The sequence below is a fragment of the Oncorhynchus masou genome, chromosome 6 (genome assembly GCF_036934945.1).
Source record: "Oncorhynchus masou masou isolate Uvic2021 chromosome 6, UVic_Omas_1.1, whole genome shotgun sequence".
NCBI classification, from domain to species: domain Eukaryota; kingdom Metazoa; phylum Chordata; class Actinopteri; order Salmoniformes; family Salmonidae; genus Oncorhynchus; species Oncorhynchus masou.
In genome coordinates, this window is record NC_088217.1 from 55,159,113 (window position 1) to 55,181,973 (window position 22,861).

The 22,861-nt window shown below is 41.1% G+C and overlaps 1 protein-coding gene across 1 annotated transcript; it reads right to left on the minus strand.

The window, feature by feature from the left end:
- Window positions 1-3: 3 nt before the first annotated feature.
- On the minus strand, window positions 4-13,252 carry lhfpl5a (LHFPL tetraspan subfamily member 5a). Its single transcript, XM_064969187.1, has 4 exons — window positions 13,124-13,252; window positions 12,115-12,388; window positions 10,095-10,343; window positions 4-199 (listed from the first exon to the last, which is right to left on the minus strand). The coding sequence occupies exons 1-4, from the start codon at window positions 13,250-13,252 to the stop codon at window positions 189-191; spliced, it is 663 nt and encodes a 220-aa protein (XP_064825259.1). The 3' UTR covers window positions 4-188.
- Between the last annotated feature and the right edge of the window lie 9,609 nt (window positions 13,253-22,861).

A 22,861-nucleotide genomic window follows, 5' to 3' on the forward strand; every position in this document is an offset into this window, starting at 1 on the left:
ATATGGAACATTTTATTATCACTTATCAGCGTTCTACCAGGTACATGTATTATTGTAAAGTGATGCACTAAAGTGGAGTTGATATTGCCTTTTAACTAGCTGGGCTTTATTTCCACAACACCACCACCTCACAGGTCTGTCTTTCGTGTTGTATGTAGTACGTCTGTCTTCTGTGGTTGATAATGAGCTCAGGCTTCCTCTGAAACAGAGAGAGAAAGAGGTAAGACTCTTGTACTATGGGAGCATTCTTTTCCGACAGATGGCGTCACTCCTACTTATCCAAAGTAAATGCATGCTCTTCAATTGATCGCTGCCCGCACCTGCCCTACCATCTAGCATCACTACTCTGGACGGTTATGACTAAGAATATGTGGACAACTACAAATACCTAGGTGTCTGGTTAGACTGTAAACTCTCCTTCCAGACTCACATTAAGCATCTCCATTCCAAAATGAAATCTAGAATTGGCTTCCTATTTCGCAACAAAGGCTCATTCACTCATGCCGCCAAACATACCCTCATAAAATTGACTATCCTACCGATCCTTGACTTCGGCAATGTAATTTACAAAATAGCCTCCAACATTCTACTCAGCAAATTGGATGTAGTCTATCACAGTACCATATACTACTCACCACTGCAACCTGTATGCTCTCATTGGCTGGCCCTTGTTTCATTTGTTGCCAAACCCACTGGCTCCAGTGGTAAAGCCCTGTCTTATCTCAGCTCACAGTTCACCATAGCAACACCCACCCGTAGCACATGCTCCAGCAAGTATATTTCACTGGTCATCCCCAAAGCCAACACCTCCTTTGGCCGCCTTTCCTTCCAGTTCTCTGAGTTTGATGACTGGAACTAATTGCAAAATCACTGAAGCCTTATCTCCCTCACTAACTTTAAGCATCAGCTGTCAGAGCAGCTTACCGATCATTGCACCTGTACACAGCCCATCTGTAAATAGCCCAACCAACAACCTCACCCCCACATTGTTATTTTTTGCTCCTTTATACCCCAGTAGCTCTACTTGCACATTCATCTTCTACACATCACTCCAGTGTTTAATAGCTCAATTGTAATTATTTCGCCACTATGGCCTATTTATTGCCTTACCTCCCTAATCTTACTACATTTGCACACACTGTACATAGATGTTTCTATTGTGTTATTGACTGTATGTTTGTCGCACTGCTTTGCTTTATCTTGGCCAGGTCACAGTTGTAAATGAGAACTTGTTCTCAACTGGCCTACCTGGTTAAATAAAGGTCAAATAAAAATCCCTCAACTGGCCTACCTGGTTAAATAAAGGTCAAATAAAAATCCCTCAACTGACAGAAGGTGCATGCGGAATCTTCACACTATCTAATGTAATCTTCACACTATCAATGCCTTTTCCTCATTTGGGCAAAAGTCTGTCCTCCGCCCTCTCTCCTCCATGACCCGGAAACCGATAAGTGGTTGAGGAGTGTGTTGAGTCATTAGTAGGTAAATGGAAGATGGTCCTACACTCCAGCCTCCTTTTGGCAAGGAAGCACTAGTGATTCCTATCTGAGTCCTTCGTGGAAGAGTTTTGAAATCTGCCATACCCCCACTGAATCAGCTATTGTTTTCTTGAAGGACAAAAGCATGAAAACATTTAAATGATATGCTACCTATCCTTATCTATAAAATGTAGTGCTGAGCGATTAACCAACGTTAGGTTTTTAAACGGCTAATTGAGGACTTTGGATTATTCATTTAAATTGGGTTTATTCTGGGAGCACATTGCAGTTATTCTTTTACACCTGGTAAATTAGGTTACTATGGGGCAGAAATGGAGAGAGAGAGAAGAGACTGAAGAATGCAGGATCGAGAGGTATAGAGGGCAGTTGCTTCGCAAGGTAATGTACACTATAGAGTGCATTCAGACAACTTGACCTTTTCCACATTTATTTTCACATTACAATTTGTAAGTCGCTCTGGATAAGAGCGTCTGCTAAATGACTTAAATGTAAATGTACATTACAGCCTTTTTCAACAATGGATTAAGTTTTTTTTTTTCTCCCCTCAATCTACACACAATACCCTGTAATGATCTTGGGAGAAGGGCCTTGTTCAGGAAGGTGACCAAGAACCCAATGGTCACTGACAGCTCCAGAGTAACTATCTGAAAATGGGAGAACCTTCCAGAAGGACAACCATCTCTGCAGCACTCCACAAATAAGGCCTTTTATGGTAGAGTTGCCAGACGGAAGCCACTCCTCAGTAAAAGGCACATGACAGCCCGCTTGGAGTTTGCCAAATGGCACCTACATGACTGTCCATGATGAAACGAAGATTGAACTCTTTGGCCTGAATGCCAAGCGTCACATCTGGAAGAAACCTGGCACCATCCCTACGGTGAAGCATGGTGGTGGCAGCATGGTGTGGGGATAGCTGTGCAGAGACTCTACCCATCCAACCTGACAGCTTGAGAGGATCTGCAGAGAAGAATGGGAGAAACTCCCCAAATACAGTTATGCCAAGCTTGTAGCTTGGCATACCCAAGAAGACTCTAGGCTGAAATCGCTGCCGATGGTGCTTCAACAGCGTACTGAGGAAAGGGTATGAATACTTATGTAAATGTGATATTTATTGTTTTTAATTTTTTTTATAAATTTGCAAACATTTCTAAAGACCAGTTTTTGCTCTGTCATTATAGGGTATTGTGTGTAGATTGAGGGGGGGGGGAACGATTTATCAATTTTAGAATAACGCTGTAACGTAAAATGTGGAAAAAGTCAAGGGGTCTGAATACTTTGAATGGACTGTATATACAAACATTTGTGGACTCCCTTTCAAATTAGTGGATTCGGACATTTCAGCCACACCCATTGCTGACAGGCGTATACAGACATGCAATCTCCATAGACAAACATTGGCAGTAGAATGGCCTTACTGAAGAGCTCAGTGACTTTCAACGTGGCACTATCCTAGGATGCCACCTTTACAAAAAGTCAGTTTGTAAAATGTCTGTCCTGCTGGAGCTGCCCCGGTCAACTGTAAGTGCTGTTATTGTGAAGTAGAAACGTCTAGGAGCAACAACGGCTCAGCCGTGAAGTGGTAGGCCACACAAGCTGACAGAATGGGAACTGTTTGTCTTCGGTTGTGACACTCACTAACTAGTTCCAAACTGCCTCTGGAAGCAACTGTCAGCACAGGAACTGTTTGTTGGGAGCGTTATAAAATGAGATTCTGTGCTTCCAACTAAGGCAAAATTCTGGGGAAGGCCCTTTACTTTTTCAGCATGACAATGCCCCGTGCACAAAACGAGATCAATCTCGACAAACCATTTCTTTATGGGTGTGGAAGAACTTGACTGGCCTGCACAGAGCCCCGACCTCAACCCCATCAAACACCTTTGGGATGATTGGGGATGCCGACTGCGAGCCAGGCCTAATCGCCCAAAATCAGTGCCCGACCTCACTAATGCTCGAGGCTGAATGGAAGCAAGTTCCCGCAGCAATGTTTCAACATCTAGTTGAAAGCCTTCCCAGAAGAGTGGAAGCTGTTATAGTAGCAAAGGGGGGGACCAACTACATATTAATGCCCATGATTTCGGAATTATGTGTTTGACGAGCAGGTATCCACATACTTTTGGTCATGAAGTGTATCTCTACCAGTATTACTTATTTACTTTGAAGAACTACTGAAATAGTTATTTAGGCAGCAGCTCTAGAGATGTGAGGATGACATGGAATGAAATGATAGTAATCAAACAAAATGTAATATGCACAACTGAAATATTTTACTGGTTGCTAAAATTCAAATATTTCAGTTTGCTACAAAACCAGCAAGTATAGTGTAGAGAATCCCTGTACCATCTAAACCGCTGTAAAATATATTTTCCAACACCAAAAATATTGTATTTTCAGCTGTTTGAAGTTGGTGTACAAAACCGAAAGTAAAATACGCAAAAATGTAACTTAAGAACGGGAATTCTAGGAATAGTGCACATAGAACAGATCTACCACTTTTTAGACTTGCTTTCAATGAGAATGACAGATCTATAACTCATGTTTCTTTATGAATTTGGTTAGCCAAAAAAGTTACATACTGCAGGTTTAATGTTTAAGAAAAGAATCAAAAACCGTGGTGATATTTTTTTTTAATAATCAAACCACAATAACATCAAACATATTGCTCAGTACCAGGCACATGCACAGAGAGGGCTCTACCTGTGCAGATCACATGCCCCTTTACCCTTCCAGTCTCCTTTTCGGTGGTGGCAATTTCCCCCCTAAAAACATATTTTTATAAATGTTTTGTAGTTCTGAACCCACTGCCCCGCAAGTCATTAAATCCTCCTCTTTGCTTCAGAACCATAAAGTGCCAAGTCTTGATTGTTAATCAATGACCAGTCAATGGCGTACAAAGGTGGCCACCCATATCCAGATTAGTGACCAGAAAGAACTTTAATTTCATCCAGTTTTGCCTGGCAAAACAAAGTAGGCCTACATTTATCATCCATATTAAATACAGTTAAGCAATCTACTACCGACTCATCTTTGCCCGAACCATAATAGGCTACCTGGCGATTTGATTGATCATTTTCATATTTCAAATTGGCCTAGTTTCGGCAGCTACTAGCTATGTCTTAAGCAGCTGTAACATCGCACTGCCTTCAATATTATGGGATGAAGATGTAACATTCTGGCCAATTTATTACGATATTTGTGAGGAAGAACAGGGCTACCCGGCTGGCATGAGCACACTGCAGGCAGGCTGACCTCCAAAGTGATGGTACACTGCAGACAGAGCATGGTTTCCATCCGATCTGGCAACTGCCTCTACAAGTAGGCCGTATTATTTTGCTTTATCTGGACTACAGTGAAGTGACATGATACAGTTTATTAGGTACACCCATCTAGTACCATTGCCTCCAGAACAGCCTGGATTATTTTGGACATTCTACAAGTTCTCGGAAACGTTCCACAAGGATGTTGAATCCTGGCTGAGGAAGGTCACCAAAAATCCTGAAATGTCCATCCCTAACCATAACATTTTCCGACAAGGTATTACTGCCAAAGTAGGCGGAGTTGCAATCTACTGCAGCCTGCAGAGTTCTGTCATACTATCCAGGTCCGTGCCCAAACAATTTGAGCTTCTACTTCTAAAAACCTACCTTTCCAGAAACAAGTCTCTCACCGTTGCCGCTTGTTATAGCCCACCCTCTTGCCCCCAGCTGTGCCCTGGACACCATATGTGAATTGATCGCCCCCCATCTATCTTCAGAGTTCTGTAAAGTGACCTAAACGGGGACATGCTTAACACCCCGGCCGTCCTATAATCTAAGCTAGATGCCCTCAATCTTTTAAAAAATTATCAAGGAACCTAACAGGCACAACCCTAAATCCGTAACCATGGGCAGCCTCATAGATATCATCCTGACCAACTTGCCCTCTAAATACACCTCTGCTGTCTTCAATCAGGATCTCAGCGATCACTGCCTCATTGTCTGCGTGCGTAATGGGTCCACGGTAAAACGACCACCCCTCATCACTGTCAAACACTCCCTAAATAACTTCAGCAAGCAGGCCTTTCTAATCGACCTGGCCTGGGTATCCTGGAAGGATGTTGACCTCATCCCGTCAGTAGAGGATGCCTGGTTGCTCGACAAAAGTGCTTTCCTCTCAATCTTAAATAAGCATGCCCCATTCAAAAAATGTACAACTAAGAACAGATATAGCCCTTTGTTCACCCCAGACTTGACTGCCCTTGACCAGCACAAAAACATCCTGTGGCATTCTGCATTCGCATTGAATATGACATGCAACTTTTCAGGGAAGTCAGGAACCAATATACTCAGTAAGTTTGAAAAAGCTAGCCTTAGCTTTCCTAACAGAAATTTGCTTCCTGTAGCACTAATTCCAAAACTTTTTGGGACACTGTAAAGTCCATGGAAAATAAGAGCACCTCCTCCCAGCTGAGGATAGGAAACGCTGTCACCACCGATAAATCTACGATAATCGATCATTTCAATAAGCATTTTTCCACTGCTGGCCATGCTTTCCACCTGGCTACCCGTACCCCGGCCAACATCTCAGCACCCTCTGCAGCAACTTGCTGTTAGCTTGTACGATTCTTTCCAGTCTCATTCGTCCTCTCCCATCAACAAGCTGTTTTCACCCACAGGACTGCTGCCGACTGTGTGTTTTTTTGTTTGTCGCACCAAGACACTGTCTTGCGTGAAAATCTGTGAGGGCGGCCATCTCTGAGATACTGGATCCGGCACGCCTGGCACCAACGATCATACAACGCTCAATGTTATTTTGCCCATTCAATCGAACAGTAATTGAATGCCTTGATGCCCGTTTCCCTGCTTTATATAGCAATTCACAGCTTCGTGACTCACTGGCTGTAGGAGCAATCCATTTTCGTGAACCAGGTGGTATACCTAATAAACTGTCCGGTGAGTGTATATCCCTAGTTTGTACTGGCTTCTAACATGAATGACTTTCAACTCCAAATGCAGGTGTAAAACAGTATTTCTGTAACCGATGTTGCGCTTTGAAAATTGCGTCGCTGTTTATCAGGGTTGGGTAGGTTACTTTCTAAATGTAAGTAGTTAGTTACTATGCAAAATGTGTAGAATTCCCAAATCAACTTTTATTGGTCACATACGTGTTTAGCAGATATTGCAGGTGTAGCAAAATACTTGTGTTTCTATTTCTGACAAGTGCAGTAATATCTAACAATTTCACAACATGTACCCAATACACACATCTAAGTAAAGGAATGGGATTAAGAATATATAAATATATGGATGAGCAATGTCACAGCAGCATGGACTAAGATACAGTAGAATATAATACAGTATACACATATGAGATGAGTAATGCAAGATATGTAAACATTTTTAGTGACTAGTGTGCCATTTATTAAAGTAGCCAGTGATTTGAAGTCTGTATGTAGGCAGCAGTCGCTCTGTGCTAGTTATGGCTGTTTAGCAGTCTGATGGCCTTGAGATAGAAGCTGTTTTTCCGTCTCTCTGTCCCAGCTATGATGCACCTGTACTGACCTCGCCTTCTGGATGGTAAGTTGGATGAACAGGCAATGGCTTGGGTGGTTGTTGTCCTTGATGATCTTTTTGGCCTTCGGGTGACATCGGGTGCTGTAGGTATCCTGGAGGGTAGGTAGTTTGCCCCCGGTGATGCGTTGTGCAGACCTCGCTACCCTCTGGAGAGCCCTGGGCGGTGCAGTTGCCATACCAGGTGGTGATACAGCCCGACAGGATGCTCTCAATTGTGCATCTGTAATAGTTTGTGAAGGTTTTAGGTGTCAAGCCAAATTTCTTCAGCCTCCTGAGGTTGAAGAGGCGCTGTTGCACTTTCTTCACCACAGTGACTGTGTAGGTAGATAGACCATTTCAGTTTGTCAGTGATGTGTACGTCGAGGAACTTGACACTTTCCACCTTCTCCACTGCGGTCCCGTGGAGTGGGGGGTGCACCCTCTGCTGTTTCCTGAAGTCCACGATCCTGTTTTGTTGACGTGAGTGAGAGGTTATTTTCCTGGCACCACACTCCCAGTGCTACGGGGCAATAGTAATTTCGTTCAGTTACCTTTGCTTTCTTGGGTACAGGAACATGTGGGGACAGCTGACTGGGATAGGGAGATATTGAATATGCCAGCTGGTCCTGCGCATGTTCTGAGGACACGTCGTGGCTGGTTTTCCTTTTGTAGTCCAGACACACACATTTCCTAGGTGGCACACTGAATTGTGCGATTCTACCTGTAACCAACAGGGTTGTGAACAGTTTGAAGTTGCATGCTTTGCAACCTTTTGCCTCCTAGGAAATGTGTGTGACCGGTCCTTCTCAAATAGACCATAGACATAATTTACACACACACAGGGAAGTCAGCTCCGACAGATCCAGCTCAGAGCCATCAGCAGCATCTTTTAATTTAGAATGGAAAATGAATGTTTATTCAGCTAATTTTAGTGCATCGAATCGTAATCCAACCGAATCGTTTCCAAATTTTGCGAGGATTACTGCATCGCCAAAGAGGGAGGTAAAAATAAGCTCACTAAACTTCCAATCGGTCAAAACCATTTGATTTTAAGATGGGTGAAATCCAAGGGTGTGCTAGATATTCATTGGCTATGTCATAGCTCATTTGTAAATTATAAATATTTATACATTTCTAATGCAAACAGTTAATCTTCAAAAATGATAAGTTAATTAGAGGGTGAGAACTAAAGTGTACGCTACCTCAAACTACACTACCTTCCCCTTAATCTGATAGTGGTAGTGGGGTGGTAGATGCCTAGTCTCCCTTATGACTCAGATCAGGTGCCTACATAGTAGACATACATCATTTGCACACACACCTTAAAGTACATAATTTACGCACACACACCCTACATTACATCATTTACACACACACACACCTTACAGTACATTATTTATACACACACACAGTCAGCTCAGACAGATCCAGCTCATGATATCCATCAGCACCAGATTTTAATTTAGAATGGAAAATAAATGTGTTTAAACAAATATTAGTGCATCGAACCGAATCGCACCAACTCTTTTCAAACTAAAACGTATCACCCTGTATCGTATCGGAGCCCAAGTATCCAGATACGTATTGAATCGTCTTGAAAGGCAAAAGAATGCACATCCCTAGGAGTAGTACATGTGGTTATTACACACTAGTTAGGTGTATACAGTTGTTAATACATACTGGTATAAGGGGTTATTTAAGTCACACTGAGACCAATGTCTTGTTCACAGATGAGCCCAATATTCACATCAATACACAAAAACAAAACACAAAGGTCCTCAATCAGCCATTTGAATTTCCTTAGTGGCACCAATTCATCCAATTTTTTTAGACAGCTTTGGAGATCATTCCACAAGTACGGTGCAAATAAACTAAAAGGAGATATTCCCAACTCAGTAGAGATGGAAGGGATGTCCAGAGTTAGCCATCCCTTAGACCAGGTCTGTTATCTCGGAAGTCTAAGTTAACAACGAAGTAATGTACGGCTGAAGTTTATGCAGGAGGTGCAATGCATAAATCTACGAGCCTTTAAAGAGGGCCAGCCTACTTTCTGATACAGAATGCAGTGATGCGTACTGAACCTGTCGCCCATAATAAAGTGTAGTGCGCTATGATAAACAGCGCCCAATGGCTTCAGCACACTGACTGCTTCACTCATATCGACAATATCGCCATAGTCTTTAACTGGTATGGATGTCGACTGAATATTTCGTTTTTGCCGATTTTTAATGAAAGGTATTACCTATTCCTATAAAAGATACCCAGATATTTTGAAGTAGAGTATTACAAAATGGTGACATTTTAATGTACTTATTATATTGAGCTGAAGAAAGGACGTGACTAAGAGTTTCATAATATTCCTTAGAGACTGAGGAGGAAAGTTGTGGTAAAGTGGGTTTGGATGTTTGAAACTTCCTAATGAGATCTTAAAGGGCAGCGATGAACCTTAACAGTAATTGCTGTATTACATTGTGGCTGAACACTGTTGGTTACACTAGTCTTCCTCTGCGTTTCTAAACGGCACATGCAAGACCTGTAAAGTGGTGTCACAGCACCACTTATTGAAGATCTACACAAGTTCTCTGCTCTCCCAATGAATTCCTCTCACTAACTGCCCATAGTGTTTCGAGAGGTTGCTTTGCCTAAATGTATTTTTAATAATGGTGCGTTTGAAGTCGTCTCGCTTTCTCATTAGGCCGTCTGTGATATGATATAAACTCTCTGGGTGATCTGATTCCGGCACTAATGACTTGGATGAGGACAAGGACAACAGTCAGAGACTGTTTGAGGAACATTCTTTGGAGGAATGCCTTGTTTCGGAGGAAGAGTCTGCTCACACACATCAACATCAGTGCTAGAAATGATGTTATAGACTTCATCTTTTCCCTCTCTCTTTTGTCTCTCTCTCCACCACTGTTTTGATTTCCAGTTTTTTTTAATAGAATGTCTGGAAATGGAAGAGTTGAGGTAACATTTAATAATTCTATAATTCAACTTTTCCATGTACCTCCATCCCACTCCCCTACCTCTCACCCGTTTCCTCTTCTTCCCCGTCATCCCTCCATACCTTTGTCTTTTTCTTTCCCGTCCACCTGAAAGTTGTCAGGCAGTAGCTGGTCCTGTCTGTTCCCCAGGGAGAAAGCTAGGAAGGAGAGGATGAGGGAGTCCATGATGCTGATGATAGCCAGGATGTAGGCCCAGCGCACCGTGCAGTTACCCAGGGTGTACTTATCTGTTCTCTGTCCACACATCCTCTTCACCTCCTCACTGTCCCAGCCATCAGGGTAGATCATACAGCCTATCACCATGCAAGTGGCTAGGAAGGGGGTGGGACAGAGAGAAAGTGATGGACCAGTTAAAAAGCTAATTGTAGTACAGGTGACTCTGGAGGGGGCGGGAGCAAGACAGATGGACGGACCAACAATTAGTTAGGTAGATGAACAGACAGACAGATGGACAAGACCAAGGCCCACACAGCAATGAAAGCTACGGCAGTAGTTGCTTGGCAACTCCAGTCTGATGAGTTAGATAGACTTCATCCATAATTCACCCCTAAGCTCAGCCATCTCACCTCGGCACGCTACGCTACGTGTGATATCACATTACCTGTCCTGAAACATTCACTTTCTAACCTGGCACATACAAACTCACTTTCTATTCTTTGAGCATATACTCTCGCTTTTAAATTCAGACTCAGCTTCCTGAGTAACATTTGACAACAGTTTGCTCTCTTAAAACTCGCTCATGGTCCTGGAGAGTTTATGGGTATATTTTGTTCTAGCCCAGCATTAACTTATTTAATTAGTTGAATCAATGTGCCAGTGTTGGGCCAGAACAAAAGCCTGCACCACATAGCTTTCCAGGACCAAAGTTGGTGACCACTCTGGATTTCCTCTTCCCTCTAGGTAGCTGTCCTTGGGGCTGAAATACTCAGTTGAACTAATTTTGTTCATTTCCCGTTGAGGTGTTCACTCAGGGATGTTGCAGCCTGCATTTCAGAAGTAGATTAAAGGCCGTTTTCACCACAAGCACAAATAGACTGACTGCGTTGTCATGGGGAAAAGCCTCAGTGTTCCATTACACACAGGCACAGGTGGGGGATTGGTGGAGGAGGAAGAAGAAAAGGAAGAGGACTGCTACTTTAAGTGGAACAATACCACTAATCAGACTCAATACTTAGCCTACAAACAAGTAAACAGCACTGAACACACACTATCCTAATCATACACAGTAACAAATTGCTGGAAATTTACAGCAACTTTTTTCAATCTACTGTATTTCTATATTCCAGTACTGTAAAGAGCAACACATGAAGGGGGATCAATAGCATTCTTCTACACTGCTGTAAAATTACAGCAATTGCTGTATTTTTACAATACAATATTACAGTAAAGTACTGTGTAAGCTGGTTTGCGGTATACTGTGAATAATGGTGTGTTGTGGGAAAATGTTGTGGATGGCAAAATTATCTCTGACTCATTAACATTGAGGCATGCCATTGTGAGAGGCTATATTTGTTGCAACCATTAATAAAAATGCTGTACCCCACAGAATACAGTACCATACCGTATTTGATTTTTCTAAAAACATTTTCCCATAAAATTTACACCAATCCCATGTAATTACAGTAAAATATTACAATTACAGTAGCAAGTGTCTGCTAAATTACCAAAATGTAAAAATGCAAAGCACACTGCTGGGTATTATAATGATCTCCGCCCTCAAACGTCTTCAATCGTAGGCTAGTGAAATACAGAATAGGTATTGAAATACCTCGATCAAATACACTGCCCATCATTGGCACTAGATGCCTGCACTGTAAATAAAACTGTTTATTAACCCCTGTGCTTCCAGTAATGCCCTATACATTCTAGAAATACAGCATGTTGCTATAGTCAGGTGTTCCAGTAATATGCTGAACATTTGTGTTTCAGCAAAGGTCCTATAAATCTACAGTAATTTACTGGCTTTTGTGCTGCCAGGAATTTATTGTAAATGTACAGTAACCTACTGACTACTGTGCTGCCAGTAATTTACTTTACAAATTAAAGGAAATGTTTCAGTGTATAGCTTCTTCTTCTACTCACAGGAGGCCAGCTGCATCCATGCACATATCTTGTAGACGCTGCCGGCATTACAGAAGAAGAAGAGGCTGAAGCAAACAATGCTGCCCACCACCAGCAGCATGGATATGCCAACGAAGAACATGGCTGTCTTGAAGGCACCGGATGGGATGGAGCCGAAGTCCAGCGCGCTCCCTTTGCAGATGAGCTCGCCGGTGAGCGCGTTCCCGATACAGTAGTGGAACAGGCCAAAGTAGCCCGCCTGCGGGGTGTTGACGCTGTCACCGATCCAGTAGGGCTGGATAAGAGGGACATCAAGAACAAGAAATATGCACACAAGGGTTTTGGTTACTTACAGCATCATCATGTGTACAAATTAACAAAAAACACCAGAGGATGACACAGGAAAATGTTAAAAACACTTATGGTGGCCTCCCAAGTTGTGCAGCGGTCTAAGGCACTGCATCGCAGTGCTAGAGGCATCACTAAAGATCCGGGTTTGAGGCCGGGCTCATTTGAGACCAATGAGGCGGTGCACAATTGGACCAGCGTCGTCCGGGTTAGGGGAGAGTTTGGCTGGGATGTTCTTGTCCCATTGCACTCTAGAGACTCCTGTGGCGGACCGACCGCATGCACGCTGACAAGGTTGCCAGTTGGACGATGTTTCCTCCGACACATTGGTGCTGCTGGTTTCTTGGTTTAGCAAGCAGTGTGTCAAGAAGCAGTGCGGCTTGTCAGTGTCGTGTTTCGGAGGCCGCATGGCTCACACCCGAGTCCGTACGGGAGTTGCAGCGATGGGACAAGACTGTAACTACCAATTTGGATATCACGAAAACCTAACCTTAACTCTTATTCAAACCTACCTCTAATCTTAGCAAGCAGTTGTTTAACAGATTTTGTTGATAGCAGACACATACAGATGGTTATATCCAAATAAAGTGGGGCCACACTTATTTCCAATGTGGTCCTCAGGATATGACACAGCAATGTTAATCTAGAAATAGTTTCCGAGAAGAAATAACTGTCTACTGACCTGTATGAACACCACCATCACCAAGATGGCGAAACAGATGGTAAAGATGGTCCACAAGACACCCACGGCGCGTGCGTTACGCACGTAGTTGGTGTGGTAGATCTTAGCCGCTTCCTGCGCAGGGAGCATGGCGACGGTTGAAGAAACTATTTCTAGATGATTACTTTTCTTGATGGTTTCCAAGTCGAGAGAGGGGGAAAAAAACGTTTAGTTCCTTCTTTCTACACTCACTTACTTAGACGTCCGTAGGTATAGAGGTATGTATCCACTCTGCCTCGTCTGTCCTGATGAACACTGCTGCTCGGAAATTCAAAACCATGGACAGCTCCCGGTGCTGAAGGCTTCACTTACTGACATACAGTATCTCTCACACACTGAATGTAACAACCAACACGGACCCCACACGGAACAGACCGATGAGTGGACAGTTGTGCAGGGCACCCAGTCAGAATACCACCTGTTGAAGCAGTTGGTTCATGAATGAGGCATGCAGTGCAGGGTAGGCCTAGTGGGAGATTCCCTGGGTTTCTTAGGATTCCAATGAATGATTAATTGATGGTGAGAAACAGATCCTTGGAAGAACGAGGAAAGTTCTAGGCAATTTTAATTCATTGATGGACGGATAAACGGGCTCTTACGTGGATAGTGAGAGTAATTTGGTGAGGAAGACACTGAGCCTTTTGTTGTCTACAGAGGAAAGCCAACGTAGGCTATAGGCTACACAGCCCTACTCAGGCATCTGAAAACAGTGGTGTCGCAGCAGAGTTTTCAACACTTTGTCAGTGTGTTTTATAGCCTCTATGAAGGCCTACCCACTGGGCACAAAATGGTCAATGTATTGTGATGTGGAAAATACATTTGATTTTCAAAAATGTCAACCACAGAATTGTCACCATGATAACCAAATTTCAACATAGACAAACTACAATAAAATATTTTGAACATTTAAAACAAGTCAGATCTCCAACGTTATATCCACTATCAACATTTGAAGGACAGATATCTTCTGCTTAGTTCCATCTGTGCCACTGACTTAGTCTGGCTTTACTTAATGACATCGGAGGAGATCCTAACCAATCTCCTAACCAATTGTGCTATTTTGTGTTTTTTTTTCGCCCTCATTTGTAAATTATTTTGTATGTCGTGTTTCTGCCATCATCTGTTATGACCGAAAAGAGCTTCTAGATATCAGACAGCGATTTACTCACCTCGTACTGGACAAAGATTTTTTATTTAACGAGTCGGACGTTAAGGATTTACACATTTAACATGGTGAGGGGGAAAAACAACTCTTGACCACCTTTACTCTGCGTTGAAAGCTGCCGCTTTCAAGGAGTGAGACTCTAAAGCGGAAGCTTATAAGAAATCCCGCTATACCCTCAGACGAACCATCAAACAAGCAAAGCATCAATACAGGACTAAGATCGAATTGTACTACACCGGCTTCGACGCTCGTCGGATGTGGCAGGGCTTGCAAACTATTACAGACTACAAAGGGAAGCACAGCCGCGAGCTGCCCAGTGACACGAGCCTAACAGATGAGCTAAATTACTTCTATGCTCACTTTGAGGCAAGCAACTTTGAAGCATGCATGAGAGCATCAGCTGTTCTGGACGACTGTGTGATCATGCTCTCCGTAGCCGATGTAAGAACTTTAAACAGGTCAATATTCAAAGCCGCAGGTGTGCGTGTTCAAGATATCTGCGACGACATACAGTATACACGCTATGTGGAAATCTTCACAATTTCTGTAATAATCTGCGCAGAATCTCGAACACAAACCTGGAGGAGGGGGTAGGAAAGCGATATCTATTGACAATGTAAGATATTGAAATATGTCTTATGTACCATGGAAAAACACATTGTATGAAATGAATGAAACAAACCATATAACCTATAGCATTCGTACCATGTTCCAGCATTCATGACCTCGGTCACTCAAGATGACCTCGGGAGAACCGTGGGTGCTGAAGATAGTCCACTATCGCCTTGGAGGTGGCCTCGCTAGTCTCGTCCTCGATGGATGTCATACAAAACTAAAATCTATTTTTGGTTCCAAGCACCCTTTTTAATGGGTTACAGAAGGGTTAAGAGTTAAGAGTTAAGCACATATTCTTTGTTTGCTGATCTTAATGGGTATTGCCTTCTTGGTGTTCTTGGGGACCTTCAATGCTGCAGACATTTCTTGGTACCCTTCCCCTGGTCTGTGCCTTGACACAATCCTGCCTCCGCTCTATGGGCAATTCCTTCGACCTTATGGCTTGGTGTTTTTCTCTGCACTGTCAACATGCACTGTCAACTGTGGGACCTTATATAGACAGGTGTGTGCCTTTCCAAATCGTGTCCAATCACTTGAATTTACCACAGGTGGACTCCAAGTTGAAGAAACAGCTCAAGGATGACGAACGGAAACAGGATGCACCTGACCTCAACCTGTTTTCGCTTTGCTATTATGGGGTAATGTGTGTAGATTAGTGAGGAAAATATTTTAATCGATTTTAGAATAAGACTAACGTATCAAAATGTAGAAAAAGTGAAGGGGTCTGAATACTTTCTAAATGTATTGTACAATAAACAAAATATTGGACATTGTATTCCCACTTGAATTTGTGTGCTTTTAAATGGTTGAAAGAGCAGTGATAGACAACTAAACCAAAAATCTGACATTGTTTTTCCATTTTAATTTGGTCATGCATTTAGATTCCAATGTGTTATCACTATGCATTCAACCAACGTTTGTCTGTCTTTTTGAGTGGGTGGATTTATGTTGTAAACTCATTGATCAATATCAGCCAAATATTACCCAATTATCGACATTGAAATTACATGGTGTACCAAATGGGTATCCTGCATGGTCAGCATAAGTTTTGTTATTTTGATTTCTGAGTCAAAACTGTATTTTTCCTTTTTCGTTTTCTGAATTTGAATAACGAAAATCGCAAATCTACTTGTTTACTCATTGTGTCAAAATTGGACATGGAATAAAGCAAAAATAAATAATGGTCTGTGTACGTTTGGGCCAAAAAAACCTTTTCACGTGTGAGTTCCAAATAATTCTAATGGTCACCCCACTTGAATTTTAGTGTGATATCAGAATACACACACTGTTCCAAAATGTGATTGTTATGCAACAAGACAGTTAACCCGTGCTGCCCTCAAACCAAGGCTTGTCCATTAAAAATGATTTTATACCAAGTTTTATTTTCTAACAACAGTTTGTATTGAGGTGTGTTCCGCCTCCTCATTAATTCACATAAGAAGTTGCATAGCCTTTACTGAGCCGGACAAACATCTCTCTTCAACGAGAGCCCAAGCACTTCCTCAGTGTTTCCTCAGATCCAGTATGAAGACATTGCGCATCTCTAATCAGAACAGGCCTTGCACAATCCCCCCCCCCCCCGACACATTTTATGGATGGCACCCGCATTGCTTTCATTGTTGTTTTCCTTACAAATTGGACTTTGGATATGTGTGCATTCCTATCAAAGTAAGTGGCTTATTTTATGTATATTGTGTTGTTTTTTCTACTGTAGCACACCGTGTGTATTTATGGATCATAATGTATTAACTGTTTTATTCACATGTTTTCAAGTACTGGTGACAAATCATGCATTCCGATCCTCGCATAGAATGTAATGGACACATATGATGTATGTAAAATACTCTTTTGAAGGTTGTACTGATTTATGATGACCTAATGCTAAGCTATTTGCCGGCTATGTGTTGTGCCCTGTTTGTTTTTTGTTTTTGTTTTTTAATTTAACCTTTATTTAACTAGGCAAGTCAGTTAATTAATTAATAATATCTTCTTATGGCTAGGGGTTCCGCTAGCGGCACCCCTCGACAACATTCCACAGAAAAGGCAGTGCGCGAAATTCAAAAATATATATATATTTTTAAATATGTAGCTTTCATACATTAACAAGTGCAATACACCAAATGAAAGATAAACTTCTTGTTAATCTACCGATCGTGTCCGATTTCAAATAGACTTCACAGTGAAAGCACAACATATGATTGTTAGGTCAGAGCCTAGTCACAAAAACACACACAGCCATTTCCCAGCCAAAGAGAGGAGTCACAAAAAGCAGAAAGATATAATATTAATCACTAACCTTTGATGATCTTCATCAGATGACACTCATAGGACTTCATGTTACACAAGACATATATGTTTTGTTCGATAAAGTGCATATTTATATCCAAAAATCTCAGTACATTGGCGCGTTACGTTCAGTAATGTTTTGCAGAGAGCCACATCAATTTACAGAAATAGTCATCATAAACTTTAATATAAGATACAAGTGATATTCACAGAATTAGAGATATACTTCTCCTTAATGCAACTGCTGTGTCAGATTTTTTTAAACTTTACGGAAAAAGCAAACCATGCAATAATCTGAGTACGGCTCTCAGACAACAAATCAAGCAATACAGATATCCGTCATGTTGGAGTCAACAGAAGTCAGAAATAGCATTATAAATATTCACTTACCTTTGATGATCTTCATCAGAATGCACTCCCAGGAATCCCAGTTCCACAATAAATGTTTGATTTGTTCGATAAAGTTCATCTTTGTCCAAATACCTCCTTTTTGTTTGTACGTTTAGCCCGGTAATCCAAATGCTTAATGTGCGAATGCTTAGTTCAGATGAAAAGTCAAAAAAGTTATATTACAGTTCGTAGAAACATATCAAATGAAGTATAGAATAAATCTTTAGGATTTTTTTTATCATAAATCTTCAATAATGTTCCAACCGGAGAATTCCTTTGTCTTCAGAAATGCAATGGAACTCAAGCTAACTCTCACGTGAATGCGCATGGCCAGCTCATGCCTCTCTGGCAGACCTCTGACTCGGTCCCCTCTCATTCGCCCCACTTCACAGTAGAAGCATCAAACAAGGTTCTAAAGACTGTTGACATAGGAAGTGCAATTTGACCCAATAGACACTGTGTATTCGATAGGCAAAAAGTTGAAAAACTACAAACCTCCGATTTCCCACTTCCTGGTTGGATTTTTCTCTTTTTTTTCACCTGCCATTTGAGTTCTGTTATAATCATAGACATCATTCAAACAGTTTTAGGAACTTCAGTGTTTTCTATCCAAATCTACAAAAAATATGCATATATTAGCAACTGGGACTGAGTAGCAGCCAGTTTACTCTGGGCATGCTTTTCATTCAAACATGAATATGCTGCCCCCTATCCCAAACAGGTTTTAAGAACAAATTGTTATTTACAATTACGGCCTACCTCGGCCAAACCCAGACGACGCTGGGCCAATTGCGCTCTGCCTTATGGGACTCCCAATCACGGCCGGATGCAAAATAGTCTGGATTCAAACCAGGGACTGTAGTGCCTTAGACCACTGCGCCACTCGGGAGCCCATGATGTTGTCAGACCATGATGTTGTCAGACCAAAGGTTTTATAACAAGGGATAGTTCACTCAACTGACTTATAGTGCTTTCAAGACAACTGGGAACTCTGAAAAATACTAGGTCAAATCAGGATGTCAGTGATTTTCAGGTCGGGAAGTCTGAGCTCTAGAAAGGGGCTGTGTTCCGGAGTTGGATGACCGGTCAAAACAATTTTTTCCCTGTCAGAGCAGTTGTCTTGAACGCACTGAAGTCAGAAGTGAGAGATTTCCGAGTTCCCAGTTGTTTTGAACGCAGCATCAGATTGTAAATTTGGTTACCAGTTTAGATGCCTCCTTTCCAGGGGGTTTTATTTTTATTTAACGTGTAAACTTCTGTTTCCCACCCATTTATTGATAAATCCCCCATCTACGTGGGAACTCCAAGACTGATGGAAAAGCATTCTAGGTGAAGCTGGTTGAGAGAATGCCAAGAGTATGCAAGGCAAAGGGTGGTTTGAGATCAGTACCTGAAGGGTGAATAGAAAAATGTTCACATCTGACCCCTGAAGGTGGTAGCACATTACTGCCATCTAGTGGATGTTACCTTTTACAACAGGTTATTCTGTAAATACACTACAATTCAGAATTAATGATACTAACTTCAACCCATGTCAGATTTAAGACTATTGGATACCTTATTGTACATATAGTACCAACATATATAAGCATAATAATATCGACTTCATCCAAAGTGCTTTACCTTTTAAAACAGGCCTAAAAACAGGCATTTGGCGAGTAGTGAATAGATGTTTAAAGACAGCAATTACATTCACTTTCTTTACATATCAAGAAGAGGAGGGGAGGTAAGGGTGAAGAAGTTTCTTCAACCGAACCCATGCACACCAATCTATCCACTCTCTCCCCACACACCCACATCCCTCCATACAAATGCCATATGTCAACTTTCAGTAAAAACAACACGAAGTGAATTTAAACATTGAATTAAACCGATTGTTGAGGGAGAGCGAGAGAGGTTGAGTTAATCCACTTGCTTTGGTAATGTTAAAATATGTTTCCCATGTCAATAAAGCCCCTTAGAATTGTATTTGAATTGTGTGAGAGAGAGAGTTAACCACTGTTGTACATTCCATTTAAAATAGTGTAAAACTGTTCTAGAATCATGTTGTCTCAGCACAGTAGGGTACAGCAGGGTTAGCGAGATATCCAGACTTACAGTGACGGGGCCAGGATTATTGCTTCTCATCAGGGTGTAGTAGGAGGCGGTAGTGCAAGACTTTGAGAGCATCATGTTCACTTGATAGGGCTGAGTGACTGAACTGTATGAATGGTCCTGTCAGTGTGTGTGTGTTTGTGTGTGTGTGTGTGTGTGTGTGTGTGTGTGTGTGTGAGTGAGAGAGAGAAAATGTGTTTGTGGGGAGTGAATCAGTAATATTAGACAGGTTCCGTATCATTGATCATCAACCCCCCCCCACAGGGGGTATGTACAGATGTAGGATCTTCCTTTGATCATTTTCTCACAGCAGGAAAATAATTATGCAGCAACAGGAAATATGAATTATTGTGTGGATTATAATTATTTCACATTTTTGTAAGGGTTGATAAATATTTAGTTAGGGCAAATCAAGTTTGACTTTTCGAAGTGAAAATTACAAACTTCAGCAGCATTTTTAAACCTTAAATTTTGTGTCGCTGGCCTACACCCAATAGTCCATAATGTGAAAGTGGAATTATGATTTTCATTTTCGTTTTTACAAATTAATAAAAAATGTAAAGCTGAAACGTCTTAAGTCAATAAGTATTTAACCTCTTTGTTATGGCAAGCCTAAATAAATTCAGGAGTAAAAATGTGCTTAACAAGTAATATAATAAATTATAAATTTGATACATGTTATTTATTTTCCGTTATTCCATGTCCAATTTTGACACAATTAATGGGAAAACAAGCCACACTCCATTTTGACAAAATAACGAAACGTACACGGACGAAATGTACACTGCATGACAATGTCTAACGTTTGTAATGTTATTTGATGTTTGAAGTTTAGCTCAGGGCCAGAGGCTACAGAGGCTCACCAGTAGGTGTCACTATAATGTTAGAATTGAAATAGCATTAGCTTTTACAAGGTCATCACGACACAAGTGAAAAGAGTCGGACTAAAATAAGGATTTATTCCTGAATTTTATCAGAGGCTTTGGGTCATTTTTTAAAGCATATTCTACCACTGATATGTGTAGGCTAGGATAAGGGTTCAGCTCTAAAATGCTTCACTAGGCCCAATTTTCTGACAATTTATCGAGAAGTTGACAGATGTCAGCTATGTGAGTAATAAGGTAAACAATAGCAAAGCTTTCCTCCATCTTTTTTTCTTAAAATGTTAACCATCATAAAAACAGAAACAGATGGATTGTTATTTTCTTTTAACCATTTTTAAAAAATGGAGCAATCCATCTTTCTGCCCCCAATGTTTATTAGGCCTGCCTACCCAATGGCCATGCAGTTACCCTAATTGCAATGTCAATTGTATTTACAAACCTAATTTGGATATTGCATTTGTTTTCCATTATCACTGTCAACTCTCAGAATGACACGTCCAGATGATGCTCTCATGAAAACTAGACAACGCCTAAATGATCATGACATTGAAGGATAATAGGTAAAGAATAGTAACTGCCACCTGTCTCGTTGCATAATTTCACGATATAATCTGATGACTATTGTGCTGAAACAAATTAACGGTGCGCGAGACAATCGAACAATGCCGGTCTCGTGGGAGGGGCGGGCCGGTAAATCAATCAATCAATTAAATAAAATGCTCCCGCTCATCTGCTCCGCGGTTCATCCCCGCCGAAGCCAAGTCTCATGAATAGACCACCCGACACGCATCTCCAGATGAACGGAAACGACCATCTGCTTCCGTTGATAGGGGGAGGTTGAAGATACATTTCTATTTTCAACCTAGTGAGATATATATATATATATATGTTTGTTTGTTTTGGAATAGCAGGTAGCCAAACATTAAATGTCAATTCATTTTAATGTTAAGGAAATGGGCTGACTAATATAAATACGATGATATTATTAAATGTGATGATGATAACTATATTGGAACACGGCTATTTCTACCACAACAACTAGACGAATCCTTTCCATGAAGCATACATTTATAGACCTACGGGAACGATAACCACTGTCGTGGTACCGGTTTTTTTCAATCACGTTGACAAATGTTTCAGATGTAAGATATTTTCAAAACTCTTAAATACAGAACTAAACTGATAACGCTTGTAATGCCGCCTAGCTTATGTTCAGAACCTTTGATTAAGCACTCATGGGGGTTTCACGCATCTTTCACCTCTGAGTCATTCAAACCAAATCAAAGTTTTCAGGGGAATATTTTGATTAGTTATCAATATATTAGATAAAATTACTAAATGGTGAGTCTATCATTAACTACCATTTAATCCAATAGCAAAACATACAATTATACAAATGTCAAAACTGTTCTTTTCAATGTGCTGTATATAAATAGTAGTAGATGGTAAATATAATTGTCCATACAGTATTTGACTATAACTTGACATGCACCATTTTTTTCATTAATTTGTATCCAATGGCAGGTTGTGAGCATATTGAGAAAAATGTCAGTCTTACAGTTTCATTATCCTGATACAGTACATAGATATAGACATGGGAGGCTCCAGGGAGGGGCAACACAGTGCTGAAGCCCCCTCTAGAATACTCCTAACATCCCCAAGAAAGAATGTGTTATTATATGCACAGATGTACACCGCATATTACAAGCACCCCTATGCAAGGACCAAGCTACCCCTTAGCTACCCCTTAGCCCCTAAGCTACCCCTCAGCTACTCCCCTGAGACTCTCTGCTGGAAATTCTTCAGCGTACAGTGTATCAATGAAATTCAGATAATGAGTGGAATATATTGTTATATACAACCCAGGTATTTCAACCTTTGCATTGTACAATATAATTTCAAATGGTACCACATGACTACTGAGACTCTGTCCTACTGAAGCACACCGGTTGATGGAGAATGATTATGTAGTGTTTACAGCCACATCCATATATGATTCGTTTTTACCTTCCAACATAAATTGATATGAAATTGATACATTTGTGAGGTAAAAATATAGAAATGTACAGTGTTCAGCAGTTATCAAACTATATACGTCAACGAGACACTAGATACTTTTGTTCATATTAGTTATCAGTTTTGAGAAGTTTGATTAAGTGATAGGTAATTGTATTGTTAACCATTGACAAGATATACATCAACTTGACACTAGATACTTTTGTTCATATTAGTTATCAGTTTTGAGAAGTTTGATTAAGTGATAGG

Bases quoted from the DNA above. Each gene is read 5' to 3' on its own strand.
- lhfpl5a (XM_064969187.1), bottom strand. From the start codon at position 13,252: ATGCTCCCTGCGCAGGAAGCGGCTAAGATCTACCACACCAACTACGTG. The intron at 12,389-13,123 runs GTCAGTAGACAG...CCTCTTATCCAG, and splicing joins TGATGGTGGTGTTCATACAG to CCCTACTGGATCGGTGACAG. The intron at 10,344-12,114 runs GTGAGTAGAAGA...CCCCCTTCCTAG, and splicing joins ATGGATGCAGCTGGCCTCCT to CCACTTGCATGGTGATAGGC.